At 31.4% G+C, this 15,060-nt stretch overlaps 2 protein-coding genes across 4 annotated transcripts in view; both read right to left on the minus strand.

Moving 5' to 3' along the window:
- The window catches only part of LOC111622772 (myosin-I heavy chain-like), a 66,850-nt gene extending 53,642 nt beyond the window's left edge, over positions 1–13,208 (minus strand). For all 3 annotated transcript variants that reach the window (XM_023365195.1, XM_023365194.1, XM_023365192.1), the window contains exons 1-7: positions 13,083–13,208; positions 12,740–12,979; positions 12,136–12,278; positions 9,358–9,475; positions 9,128–9,280; positions 7,887–7,998; positions 4,858–4,964 (exon numbers count right to left, since the gene is read on the minus strand). In XM_023365195.1, the coding sequence (XP_023220963.1) occupies positions 4,858–4,964; positions 7,887–7,998; positions 9,128–9,280; positions 9,358–9,475; positions 12,136–12,278; positions 12,740–12,979; positions 13,083–13,091 (882 nt within the window). In that variant the 5' untranslated portion in view covers positions 13,092–13,208. The remainder of the gene's footprint in view (positions 1–4,857; positions 4,965–7,886; positions 7,999–9,127; positions 9,281–9,357; positions 9,476–12,135; positions 12,279–12,739; positions 12,980–13,082) is intronic.
- Positions 13,209–13,724: 516 nt separating this feature from the next.
- Positions 13,725–15,060, minus strand: part of LOC111622764 (myosin-I heavy chain-like) — a 45,193-nt gene continuing 43,857 nt past the window's right edge. Inside the window, exons 5-7 of the mRNA XM_023365187.1 lie at positions 14,917–14,929; positions 14,074–14,124; positions 13,725–13,970 (exon numbers count right to left, since the gene is read on the minus strand). Coding sequence (XP_023220955.1) covers positions 13,725–13,970; positions 14,074–14,124; positions 14,917–14,929 — 310 coding nt within the window. The remainder of the gene's footprint in view (positions 13,971–14,073; positions 14,125–14,916; positions 14,930–15,060) is intronic.

Genomic DNA, 15,060 nt, shown 5'->3' on the forward strand with positions numbered 1-15,060 from the left:
AGCCGTTTGCTCAAGAAAGCAGAGCGAAATTACAGCACGACAGAGAAAGAATGCCTAGCAGTCATCTGGGCAATAAAATATTTTAGGCCGTACTTGTATGGTCGGAAATTTAAGATCATAACCGATCACCGACCTCTAAAATGGCTCATAAATGTGAAGGATGAGAGCTCGCGATTGAGCAGGTGGAACTTGGCTTTACAAGAATATCAGTTTGAGATAGTTCATCGTCCAGGAAAGGCCCATACCAATGCAGATGCATTGAGTAGAGTGCCAATAGCATCCATTGACGAGTTACACCCTATATACAGCAAGGCTCAGATCCGAGAACAACAACAAAAGGACCCATTTTGCATAGAAATTAGTCGGCGTTTGACAGGCGCTTCGACATCACAAGAACAAAGTCAGAGTCCCGAGAGTAGAGAATTTTATTTAGATGCAGAGCAGACGTTATATCATAGAAAGTCAAACCCTGACAGAAATGAAATCTGGGACAGATTAGTAGCGCCCAAAAACATGGTCGAATATGTCTTGAAGATGTTTCATGACATCCCTAGTTCAGGACACTTGGGAGCAAAAAAATTAAAGAAAAAGTTGCAGACGCAATTCTATTGGACAGACATGAATAAAGACATAACTCACTATTGTCAGTCATGCCAGGAGTGTAGTATGCGAAGACGACCTTTGCAAGGACATCAGGCACCCTTATAGATTTTTCCAAGGATTACTAAGGTATTCGAGAGGACTGCCCTTGATATCCAAGGCCCCTTTCCAACTACCCACAATGGCAATAAATATTTATTAGTCTTCGTGGATCACTTTTCGCGTTGGGCCGAGGCAGTGCCATTGCCCGACATAACCGCAAAAACGGTCGCTAGAGCATTTGTCACGCAAGTAATCTTAAGACACTCTGTTCCTAAGCAGCTACTAACCGATCGAGGCGCAAATTTCACGTCAAAGATGATGCGGGAGGTTTGCGAACTTTTGCACCACCGCTTACCATCCACAATGCAATGGGATGGTGGAGCGATTAAATAAAACTTTGGTAGATATTTTGACGCATTACACAGATGTAGACCAACGCAATTGGGACGAGATGGTCCCATTTGCACTTTTCGCATATAACTCCACTGTGCATTCTAGCACAAATGAGACACCTTACTATTTAGTGTATGGGAGAGATCCCGTGTTTCCGTTCGATGTGGTTACCGAACCTAGCCGACCTAGTTACGATGTTAGTGAGAACTATGTGAGTGAACTGAGGTCGAGGTTAGCTTTAGCTCATAGATTGGCGCAGGAACATGCGGAGAAAGCAGCACAGGACAGGAAGGTGTCCCATGATCGCAAAAATAAACCCCATAAGTTTTTACTAGGCAACCGAGTATTTGTGACGGAAGTAGTAGTCCCTACAGGGTTAAAAAGGAAGTTAGCACCTAGATGGCAGGGACCGTATAAAATAATAGCGGAGACCAGTCCAGTCGACTTCGTCGTCCAACATATCCTTACGGGAAAGAAGTTACACACACATGCAAATAGAATGAAACCTGCTGTCGCGCGAATAGAATTCGAATCCTTCGCCTCCGACGAGCTTAGTCCTAAGACGGAGAAAGCTGAAACGTCAACATCGGAACAACCCGTACCTGTTATCATAGACCCCTGGGATGAATTCATCCTAAATTCGATAAAACCCGATCAGGCAGAGTCAGCGGAAACTGTAGAAATTAGTCAGCACGCGACCGCGACTCAACCGTCTCACAGATACGCTTTGAGAAGTCAGGGACCCGCAGACGAATATCCTTGGGTACTGCCCAAAACACATAAGTTCGGGCAAACGGTGGAACCTCTCCACCGAAACACAGAAGAGGGAGGCGCGACAACGTCCCAAAATCAGGTTCAGGAGCGCTTGCTGCCACCTACACCCGTCGGGCTATTTACTCAATGTAAATAGTGAGCTCTTCTGAGGGGAGAGGTCACCATACAGAAAAAAAAAAGTGTACATACAAACGTTCGGGAGAACAGAATTGTCGCGAAACGAACTCATATTTGTAAAAATTTTTCATTGTGGATCCTGAATGTTCAGGTTAGAAACGCGTTTTTCAAGTTCAAAACTGTAGAACTGAAAAGAAAAAAAATTTTTGTTCGGAAAAACAACTTTGTCACGAATGAAACACTGATGAATTTGTCAAAGGTTGAGTAGTTTATATAATCAAATTTAAAGATTAAGAAAATTTTCCCCAAATACGCGAGCATGATGATCACAGCCGTCACACTGGAAAAGACGCACAGAAAGCAACGAAAGATGATAAATGACAATCGGAGGAAAACCGAAATTGTTGTCATTGTGTCCTATGTGTCAACAAAAGCCCCTTTAGACAGAAACGACGAAAAATGTACTGGTCTCTGACGGTGAGGTTGGAATTGGAAAGATCTGTCAAGGAAAAAAATCGGAAGACAGAGAAACAAAGATCCACACCGAATCAGAAGACAGACATTGGAAAAAGGGAGCTATGACGAGGATGCCAAACATATTTGTGACTTCCGAACAGGGTATGCACGTACCAGATACGAAAGCATACCGGAAGTGCATGTAGCAGCTTTTGCGTTCACTCTGTTGTGACAGAGAAGTCAGATTAGATATTGAATCACTGTTCGTGGTCCTAAATAGAGAAATTGAGCAGGAACGCGAATACATTTGATATTTTCCCTTTTTGGCTTTTTCTTGGGAGATTTTGAATCGGATTTTAAGATTCATATGAATTGCTCAATCTATGGAGAAAACAAAAATTTCTTTGAAAAAAAAAAACGGGTTCAGTTAGGGAAAAAAAAGGAAATGTAATCCTAAGAAAGAAAATCGCAAACTTTGTTAAATGTTACGCGACACCTTACGGCTGGATGGCCACGCGATTGTGAGCTAGCAGTTCATTGTCCGATCCCGAGTGGACCTCTCCTTTGGAGGGGACGGCCACGAGGCACCAAAGCAACGGTTGAAATGTCGCATCAGGTGGCGACATTTTAAACAAAAGGGGGGTGCCCTGTGAGGACCCAAACGGGGTCCGAAAGCAGGCCAATAACGACTTTTTAAATGAGTCAAGTTTCGTAGTGCGAAAGAGCGAACTTAAAGATCGGATTTAAACAATGAACCTTTTGTCTTGTTAAAAGATTTTAAACAATAGATAGAGTAAAGTCGAGGAAAACGAGGTTGGAGAGGAGTCGTGTTCCGACGCGACGTTGACCTCTCCCGCGCCCTTCCTGGAGTTTCGAATTGTCACCATGTGACGAGGAGAGACCAATGGAGAGGCGACCGCGGTGGAAAAATCGATAAAACCGCGTTTTCGGGAACTTTACGGAGTCTTGGGTTTTGGTGTGTAGTGCTCACCTGTCGGGATTTGGTGCTCCCGACCGAGACGCAACGAAGGCTCTTCCGACGACCTAGGAACTGGTTTCGCCAACCCGTCCACTCTAGGATCGCCGAGGTCACGTCCAGGATCGTCGAGGTTCGACTTGTCAACCGAGGACATCACTACAAGTGTTGGTGCGTGCCCCGGAGCCATCGTTCTCTGCGTCCACAGTGCCGAAAGCTCCCCAAGGACCAATCGAACTGTCCGATTTTTAGGAACTGTGACAGAAACCCATCGTGGGATAAGCTCTTGCCCGCATTAGATTGTTGTAAGAACGATTTATGTATATTATTAAACGGTTTTATATGGTAAACCTGCCTCGGTGAGTCATTCCGCGCCCACACAACAGAATTAACCGCTCGGCTGTCGAAAACACCTCACCCCTAATCGGCTGACCTCACAGCTATATCCGTCGGTCACTGCTGAGTGGTTAAACATAAGCCTGGAGTTTTATGCTATGATAAAAAAATGGGGTCAAAGCATTTAGGCTAAAAATGTAATTTCACATATGAATTTTATTAACAAGTGAAATGAAAAATGATAAACTTATTAATACATAATTAAATAAAATTTAAAAATTATAAATATTTTTTATAATTTTTAACAACTTTTACAATAAAGCCTTATCAAACTTTCATACATTATTCTTAGTTAATGTAATTGCTGTAACAAAAGATGTAATTAGTATTTTTTGTTAAGAATATGCAGATTTCTAACATAAAAATGCCATCTATCATTAAAAAATAATATAGGTCTTGGAGCCTTAATAAATTTTATTTATATTAAGCAGATGTGTTTTTGTTAGCAGCAACTACAGCAGAAATCCAAATATGCAAAACTTAGAAACTTTTAATTATTCAGAAGCTTTCAATTAATCTTCTATTGGAATAGTCTGTGCAACAATTTTAGTAACATATCAAGTTATGAAATCTTCAAAAAGAACGTAAAAAAAGGAAAAAACTTTAAGCCACTGTGATATTTGTTCTCAATTGATTTTTGGACTTAAGGTAGAAAGTAATTTTCTTTCTCAGCTCGCATCCTGTTTTTGTTTTACTTATACTTTTTTCGTTGATTTTAATTTAAGATGCTTGTAAAAAGCCAACCTGGCCACAGTGTCTTTTTGAGAAAGAAATAAAAAAATAAAGATTACAATTGTTAATAAAAAAAATCATTTACAAAAGTTATGAAATTCTATTACATAAGATAAGTTCAAATTTTCCTCTAACACATAATTAGTATAAAACTTTGATATTTAGAAATTTACATTTAAGGCTATATTTTTTAGTATATAACACAATTTTCTCATATTTTTTTGTCAAATATTTTTAGTCAAGCATAATTAATTTAACTTTTTTAATTTTATTAATAGGCTTAAGAATTAATAAGAACTTAAAATAAATTTTTATAATTATTTACTACTAGGCATTATTAATAGTTAATTAATTTAAATTTAAAATATTACTTGTAGTGTAATTGCAGCTCTTCGCATACGAAGGTAGCATAATCTTTGACGACGTCCACGAAATCGCCTTTGAAAACAAATTGCAGCTTTCCTTTTCTTCAGATAAACTATTAACAATATATTATACAATTATTTATAAACATATTTAATTTCCATTTAAATTTAGAATTTTATACAATTTAAATATATGTATATCAGTATATAAATAAATGTTATATATATATATATATATTTATTATATAAAAATAAAATAAATTATTTAAAACAATGGAGTCAGAATTTTTCAATCTTACTTAATTGTACTATCAAAGAGTACACAAAAATTTTTCAAATTTTCCTTCTTTTCTGACTTATGGAGATAGGGATAAATATGATATAATAAAAAAGTGTTTTCTCTCTACAAAAAGTAATTTGATTTTTTAACCTTTTAAATTCTATTTCATTTTTTAAAAAATGGTTTAGAGTTAAGAAATTTTTAGTCCTCTATAAGTCAGAAAAAAAGGAAAATTAAAAAATGTTTCATGTACTCTTTGATAGTACAATTAATGTGCAATTTAAAAAATTTATAACTTTATTATTAAATAGTATTTGTGATAGAGAAATTATGTAGAATGTATTGGAAATAAGAAAATCTGTATTTTTTTTCTTGTTTTATTGTATTTTATTAAGTTTCCACATGCCCACTATCATTAGTAATACAAAGGGTAATATGATTTTGTAGTTCTCTAAAAACATTTAACAATTGATTTACAGTAATGCCTGAAATCACATTAGTTATTTTAGCTTTCAATTCTTCTAATGATCAAGGTTTGGTTGCATACACTATTGTTTTCACATGTCCCCATAAAAAAATCTAATGAGTCAAGTCTGGAAAATATGGAGGCTAGGAAAATGGTCCATCTCGTCCAATCCATTACTAAATAATTTTACTGAAAATTAGGTACATTAAGCTTTCTAATATTTTTTACAGATATTTTCTATCACTAATAAAGTTATGAATTTTTTAAATTGTACACAAACTGTATGAACATCCTGTATATATAACATTTATTTATATGCTGATATTATCAAATTAATAAATAAGCAGTATTCTTCAATCTTTATTAAATGGTAAAACATTTCTAATTTATACATAAAAAATTGATAGAATAGAGCATTGTGATATTTATCAGTGATGAGACAATACTACAATTTCTAACAATATCCAATATAAATTCTACTAAAAAATCTCAATTCCAATAAGATTCCTGTTCTGATTTTAATTATTTTTAAAATTATAGTTGGATATAGTCCCATATAGTTGTTTGCAAGCTTACCAGACCATTTTCATTCAAACATATTTACAAATTGATTTATTTTTTCAATATCTCAGAAATTCTCTATCTCAAGAATAATAGACTCTCACTTAACTGTATAGTCAAATTTCTACAGAGGTCATAACAAGAACTTAACAGTTGTGTATCTGTGGTAGAATCTGACCTGGAAAGTCTTTTCAAAGTGATAGATCACAAGTTCCTGAAGCAGGCAACAGCATGCTTGATTCTGACCATGACTTTGCACATATTGAGAAAGATATCTGAAAGTACAAAAATGTGTATTCTTTGGAACAGTACAAGGACATTATTTGAAATTCACAACACCAAAATAAGTTTGAAGTAACTCAAATAGCAATGTCATTCTGTGATATGAAACAACTTCCAACAAATGCTTTGCATGACTGCTCAAACAAAAATTGATAATGAGACAAAAATCCTTTTCCAAAATGGCATTTGTTGGATATTTGTCAACAGCTTTGGTGCATACAAAGAATCATTTTCTGAGGAAGAACCATGGAAAACTGTGTCTATGAACAACAAACAACACAACAAGTCATCCCAGAAGTACCAAAAGGATCATCAACAAAGAGAAATTTCAGCTGCCTTATATTACAGATACAAACAGCCCTGGTGTATGAATGACCAACAGTAAAAAATATGTATATTTTAAACAAACCTTTTGTTAATATCTTGGCTAAGAAATATATGGAATCTTTCCACTGTACAAGTAATGTAACAATGGTAATGTATTTGGAAATAAATCAATGAGTTTGTCTCTTGTAATGAAACCTAACAGTTACCACTCCAATAGTAACCCTTTTCTAAGACTGAAAGAAAGAGATAACTGACACAACAATTTAAATTTTATTTTTTCCTAAATGTCTGGAGACCTACAGCACAGTTAATAAAGGCAGACATAACAAATGTGACTTAAATCTACAATTTCCATATAAAATTACAAACATTAATAAACAATAAAATCTTCATTAAGTCCTACACTCTCGAGATATGACACACAATGTTCCTCTAGCTTCCTCACCTTCTCAACCTTTAACCACCAAAACTTAATAGCATCAATGCTCCTCATATTCAAGACACCATGCCAAATTTTGCTTCTATTATAATAATAATTTTAAGCAATAAAATAATTTAGAAACTTAAAGGTGAAAAATGAAAGTGATGTAGTTTTATTGAACATCACTATAATTAACAATACATCACACAGTTTGATGAAAACAACTTCAAATGGCATATATTTCATCGAAAATAAGAAATTTTGAATGTTTTGAAGCATATTTGTTATTGATAATGCCTTTTGTCATAGATAGTGCCATTAGCTCCTATTTGCAGTATGGAAAAAAAAAAACATTTTTTACAAGTAGAGTATGTGTTCTTAATTAAACAATACTCCTGCACTTGTTCATATGTATTGATAAGAGGTCTAGAGAATTCCATAATAAATATCCTAATACTAAAGTTTTAAATATAACAACACCATATTTTGTAAAATAAAATTGTGTACTATTATTTGATGTCATTTTGGAGCTTTTACTTTCAGTAAAAATTCAAAAGTTTAGTTTCAGTTGCACAACTTTCTGATCAACCTGTATAAAATTTAGATATTATAAAACAATGATATTTTATATCATTTATGAAATTGAAATAAAGTAATCTTGTTGAAAAATATATTTATATTATTTTTAATAATCTTACTTCTTTTACATAAAAATCCCCTCCAAGTTTTTTGAATAATTATAGCCATAGCATGAATAAGTATTGTTCTTTGATCTTCCAAAGGTTCATGAACACAACTTCTTAAAAATACCTAAAAATATAATGAAATCAAAATAAACTTGAAAAATGATAAATGCAAATTAATAAAAAAATAATTTTTTAATAAATTATCTAATTGCTAAATATTAAAAATTATAATAATTTTTAAAACTGCAATGAGATGAACACTTGCTACAATCATGCAGTTTAAAGACAAATAATTGGCAATTCCAACAAACAGTAAAAGGCACTGTATAAATTTAAAATGGTAAATTCAACATGAAAATTTTGTTTACAATTCAAATTGATATTAAATAATGAATTAATATAAATGTAACTTCAAAGTATTTGAAAAAACTTTAAAGTATAATGAATGCATATTATGTAAAAAGAATTTGGTTAATACTATTGTAACTGTTTGCAATCCCCAGCATTTTATCATCATCCTAAAGAATCAATTTTACTGTTCTTTAACTAACTTTGCAGATATCCACAGACTTGTGTGCATGTGATATGCTGTTGCATAAAAGTTCAAACACTCGTAACTTCTGATAAGTGCATCTTTCAGAAAAAATGTTTCAGATAAAAGTTTGTTTTAAAAGTAAAACAATGAAAATGTTGAATATAAAAGTTTTTTTTTGTAAAATCACAATGCAATAAAAAAAATGAGGATTCCCATTTAACAAAAAAAAGTTGACCCCATTTTCACCAATTAAAGTGTCATCTATGATAAAACAGATAGAACCGTCTACTAGCACCATGAAGTCTAACATTTTTGTTTTAATAAGGTTTTTACAAAATGCATATTTTTTGAGTTATTCCAGAAGATTGATTAAAATGAACTTCCCTATATATATAAATATAATTTATTACAACACTTGCCATATTAAATTAAACAAATAATGAAGGACTTTGATAAAGTTAATTTAAAATATGAAAGTATTGGTTATGAACTGGATTACTTACAATTAACAGTAATTAACAAGTATTCAATTAATATGTAATTGAGTTAACAGAATGTTCAGAATATTAAATCCTTGATAATTTAGATATCATATTCAACAAGCTAAATGATCAAATGATGTAATGATATTCATAATAATAGTTATCTTATACATCAAATAACAAAGTTTTAAAATCTCAAAAATGTTTACATTATTAAATTATATTAAAAAGATTACCTTAGTTTTTCCAATTTGCCATTCCATTTTAGAAAATCCAAGAGACTGCAATATATAACTCACTCCTTCACGAGGATCACTTGGATATTTGCTCCTTACTAAACCTCGATACCGTAATAAAAATTCTTTAAATGATGTATGAATAGGAAAACCCTGTAAAATATTTTATCTATAAATTTATAGAATTAATATACATAAGTTTTAATAACATTTTTATTCAAATAACTTACTTCTCGTCGAATTCTTATAATATCCAACATTCCTAAATAACACAGTTGTGTTAAAACTTGTTCATCATCATAATTATTTGGCATTTTCTTTGTATTAGGTTTTATACATCGAACATACCTTAATAAAAATTTTATGAATGAAAAAATTGTTTTATTTTTATAAAATAAATTTCACATTGAAATTTGTTTAAATTCTTTTTATAAATTATAGTATAATTTTACTGAATTTGATTTAATTTAATGAAAAGATTCTTAAAGTTTTATAGTTGAATAAATAACATACACTGTCTGTCTCAAAAGTAAGTAGACTAGGAAAAATGTACAAACTGAGCTACAAATCTCTATCAATTATGATGTTCTACATAGTTCTCTGCATTGGCAATGCACTCCTTACAAAGTTCATATATCCAATCAAAGTTATTGTCAAAAAAATCCTTTTCAGATGCTCTTCAATTCCATTGTCATACTTGCTTCGAATGTCTTTTAAACTATCATAACAATATCCTTTCATGTGAACTTTGAGCTTTGAGAACAGGAATATGTTTATAGGATCTATAACTGATAAACAGGGAGGATGGGAAAATACTAGACCTGCCTACAAGACAAGAATTGAGCTTCAAATGGCAAAAACAAGGCAAAAATTAGCAGATTGTATATTTACATTCTGGCATATGCATTGTTCACTAGAAATATTTGGTCAAGTTACTTTTTAGATAGAAAGTATATATACTCCAATTAATTTCATGTTTGAATTATCAATAAGAAATACAGTAGAGCGTCGTTTATCCGAATCAATTGGGGACTGGGGTTGTTCGGATAACTTATTTTTCAGATAACCGATTATGTGCGAAAAAATATATGAATTTATCCCGTGTTGAAATTTTTCTCCGTTGCGTGTCGCTTCACATTGAATTTTCGTCGATGTTAAGCCTAACGAAGACTATTGTATCATTAAAAATTATTTTTTTACTTTGTACGAACAAAATAAATATATTGAAAAATATAAAAACAATAAAAAATTATACTTCACAAGTTAATTTAGTATCAAAAACGTAAAATATTTGAGTAGCCTAAGACATAGCCAAAGATTGCAGCGCCACAGCACTGGTGAAAATTTAAATTTGTCGACTGGAATTCCTTCGGATAACCGGCGTTTCGGATAACCGACCTCCAGATAAACGACACTCTACTGTATAAATAATTAAACTTAAGTTTTAGATCTAGAAATTTTCTACTTAAATCATAACTCAATGATTATCTGTAATATGCTTCTTGTGTAGAGTTGATAAGAGACTCGAAGTCCAAAATGCATACTCTAGGAAATAAAATGTGATTTTCTAAAGCTTGTCCTGTTTCTGAATGATGGCGTAATAAGTCTAGCAGAAAAGAAAGGCCATCATAGAGCTCATAAATTGAAAGCAATGATTATCTATTGATATTTATCAAAAATTTCAGAGTCACAAAATTCTTGNGCCAAAGACAGCCAAAGATTGCAGCGCCACAGCACTGGTGAAAATTTAAATTTGTCGACTGGAATTCCTTCGGATAACCGGCGTTTCGGATAACCGACCTCCAGATAAACGACACTCTACTGTATAAATAATTAAACTTAAGTTTTAGATCTAGAAATTTTCTACTTAAATCATAACTCAATGATTATCTGTAATATGCTTCTTGTGTAGAGTTGATAAGAGACTCGAAGTCCAAAATGCATACTCTAGGAAATAAAATGTGATTTTCTAAAGCTTGTCCTGTTTCTGAATGATGGCGTAATAAGTCTAGCAGAAAAGAAAGGCCATCATAGAGCTCATAAATTGAAAGCAATGATTATCTATTGATATTTATCAAAAATTTCAGAGTCACAAAATTCTTGTTTTTGTTGTAACTTGTTCCATATAAAATACAACCATACACTAATAAAAAAAAATGTATTTTAAACAAATAAAACAATACAGGACATAAAAAATTAATTATTAAATTATTATTAACATTTAATATTTCTTGATTTAATTGAAGACATAGACTGTCCAAAAAAATTTTTGGTAAACACCATTTATTCACTTCACATGTTCTGTTTTTTTTTAAAGGAATGTTTGTACACTTGACGGCCAAGTAGCCCAAAAAAGAAGGTCAGGTCGTCAAAAAGTTTGTTCTGAAACACATGAAGTGAAAAAAATGGTGTTTACCAAAAATTTTTTTGGACAGTCTGTGTCTTCAATTAACTCAAAAAATATCATCCGACGAAATTCCAATTTAATATTTCATTATCAGGTTATAAGTTGGCAAATTAAATATACAAATATTACATAATTTGGACTAAAGGTAAATGGTTAAGTTACAATCGTGCATTAAATTTAATAATTAAAGCAATTAATTTATAATATTCTGGGAAAGAATATCTATATGGAGTAAGACTCATATCAACAATTTTTGCCTAATTTGCAGATGCATTGCCATAGTAAACAGAAGTTGCAAGTTTGATTCCCACTCTAAATATCAACTTGACATTCTCAGGCCACAAATGGAGTATATGTTGAAATGTCTAGTGAAAAAATTTTTTGATTAAACTATAAATTTGATGAAAACTGTATACTTATACATAGCATAGGTTTTACACAATAAATGTTTGTAATCAGAGAAAGATTTTATGGTCACCCAATTATTAAAACATTTTTTTATTTAATATTAGGTGATGACAATTGAGAGTATTAAATTCTGTAAATTATCAAGTCCACATAATTTCATTATTATTTTATATCAATTTTAGACTATAATTACCAGGGTGTTGTAGCTTGTAAAACATCAACAAGAGCAGTTAATTGATGACGGAAAGCATCAGCTACAGTAGGACGACCTTTTGTCATAGTTCTAGACATTGTACTTCCATTACCAAGACGATTAATAGTAACTCCTAATAAATCCTATACATACATATACATATATATATATATATATAGTTATTAAAATAACAAATATATGAAATCAAAATGTCAGTACTCTTGTAAAATTAGAATGTAACAGGCAGTGGCACAATCAGAATGAGCAACTAGAGTGAGTGAGTACCTTCAAAAGAAATTTTTTTAAAAACTGTTAAATTTCAAAAAAGCTGAAAAAAGCACATGCTTGCTTACTTTTTTAAAATACTTAAATTGCATTATAAAAAATAATTACTTTTATTATAAATTTTATAATAAAAAAATAGTAAAAATTTCCTCTATTTGAAGTTTCTGGTTATGCCACTGGTAACAGATATAATATAATAAAAATTAATAATAATTTATGAGAGAATTCATAATGTGATTCAAGAAAATATATTTTACTTATATTTTATCAATTATATCAATAACAATTTTATTTTAAATAATATTAATATTGATTATACCTGAAATTTCACTAAGTCTTGAACAAAAGTATTTGAAGACTGTTGCATTAATTCAAACAATTGATCTTGTTGAACATCTTTATTTTTTTCTAAAAATCCTTCAACTGTGTAAACAACATCTCCAGCATAATGTTTTACTCCAAATTCTTTCTCCCACCTTCTACGATCATCTCCTTTTACATAATTATGATGATCTTCAAATTCTTGATGCAATTTAGATACATAAGTAATATCGGATCCCTACAGAAATAAAACATGAATTTATAAAATAAATTGTATTTTTATACTACAGTAAAATAAATTAAAATCTTAAGTTGAAAATTTTAATATAATATTGACATACTTTTGGCATTCTACATTCTTCTGTTAATAACCTCAAAATACACTTTGGAGGCTAAATATAGAAATACATATTTAATATATAGTAGTATCTTTAAAAATAAATTTTTTGATTCTACTGTTCTATATCTAATTTTATATAGTAATACAGTGGGTGATCGGTTAACGAACTTAATCCGTTCCAAGATTTTGTTCACTATCTGAATTGTTCGTTAACCGATTATCGATTTACCGTAGGTTTTAATGGGAATTTAATTAATTCGTTCTGGAAACCTTAAAAAATAAAAAATATATACCTTCTTACTACGTTTATTTATATGTAATAATAAAACTACATACATACACAGTGTTGCGTTTTAATTAGTAATGTTTTTTTCCTTTTGAAGGGTTAAAGAATCTGTCTAATGTCGATTGCTTTTTCTCTCTTCTTCACGATTTTTCGTAAGTAATTAATAGCATTGTATTTGTAGAGGTCCCCAAGCCTCAACATGGTTTCGATGCCATTCTAAGACCGTTGTTCTGACATCCTCCCACTTCTACAAAGGATCTTTAATAACAGATATCGACATTAATCCTCTTTTTCAGAAGAAACATATCTTGCCGAGTTTCTTGGTGTTCTTCATTCAAAAGTTCTAGGNAATATTGATTATACCTGAAATTTCACTAAGTCTTGAACAAAAGTATTTGAAGACTGTTGCATTAATTCAAACAATTGATCTTGTTGAACATCTTTATTTTTTTCTAAAAATCCTTCAACTGTGTAAACAACATCTCCAGCATAATGTTTTACTCCAAATTCTTTCTCCCACCTTCTACGATCATCTCCTTTTACATAATTATGATGATCTTCAAATTCTTGATGCAATTTAGATACATAAGTAATATCGGATCCCTACAGAAATAAAACATGAATTTATAAAATAAATTGTATTTTTATACTACAGTAAAATAAATTAAAATCTTAAGTTGAAAATTTTAATATAATATTGACATACTTTTGGCATTCTACATTCTTCTGTTAATAACCTCAAAATACACTTTGGAGGCTAAATATAGAAATACATATTTAATATATAGTAGTATCTTTAAAAATAAATTTTTTGATTCTACTGTTCTATATCTAATTTTATATAGTAATACAGTGGGTGATCGGTTAACGAACTTAATCCGTTCCAAGATTTTGTTCACTATCTGAATTGTTCGTTAACCGATTATCGATTTACCGTAGGTTTTAATGGGAATTTAATTAATTCGTTCTGGAAACCTTAAAAAATAAAAAATATATACCTTCTTACTACGTTTATTTATATGTAATAATAAAACTACATACATACACAGTGTTGCGTTTTAATTAGTAATGTTTTTTTCCTTTTGAAGGGTTAAAGAATCTGTCTAATGTCGATTGCTTTTTCTCTCTTCTTCACGATTTTTCGTAAGTAATTAATAGCATTGTATTTGTAGAGGTCCCCAAGCCTCAACATGGTTTCGATGCCATTCTAAGACCGTTGTTCTGACATCCTCCCACTTCTACAAAGGATCTTTAATAACAGATATCGACATTAATCCTCTTTTTCAGAAGAAACATATCTTGCCGAGTTTCTTGGTGTTCTTCATTCAAAAGTTCTAGGCGTTCTTCTGTCGTCAGATCCGTTTCAGGTTCCATTACGAACTCTTCGATGTTCTTTATTTCTCAGAAGTGATTTTTGTTACTGCTTTAGCTGCTGGAGTCTTTTTGATTATACAGCATTTTTCTTAAATAAGATTGAACTGAGGCCTACTGTAGACCTGTTTATTCCATATTGCCCAGCAACATTAGGTATCTTCTGTCCACTCTCTACCTTTGCTATTATACTCTCATCTTTCGAAAAGAAAAACAGACGCAAAACTTAACGAGTGCCTACCCGACAGTCTCGCGAATACACAAAAGAATTGTTTTGTCAGAAAAATAAAAGGCTGGAATTACAAGGGAGAATTTCAAAGTT

Source organism: Centruroides sculpturatus, unplaced genomic scaffold (assembly GCF_000671375.1).
Source record: "Centruroides sculpturatus isolate CEXI.00-Female unplaced genomic scaffold, Cexi_2.0 scaffold157, whole genome shotgun sequence".
NCBI lineage: Eukaryota > Metazoa > Arthropoda > Arachnida > Scorpiones > Buthidae > Centruroides > Centruroides sculpturatus.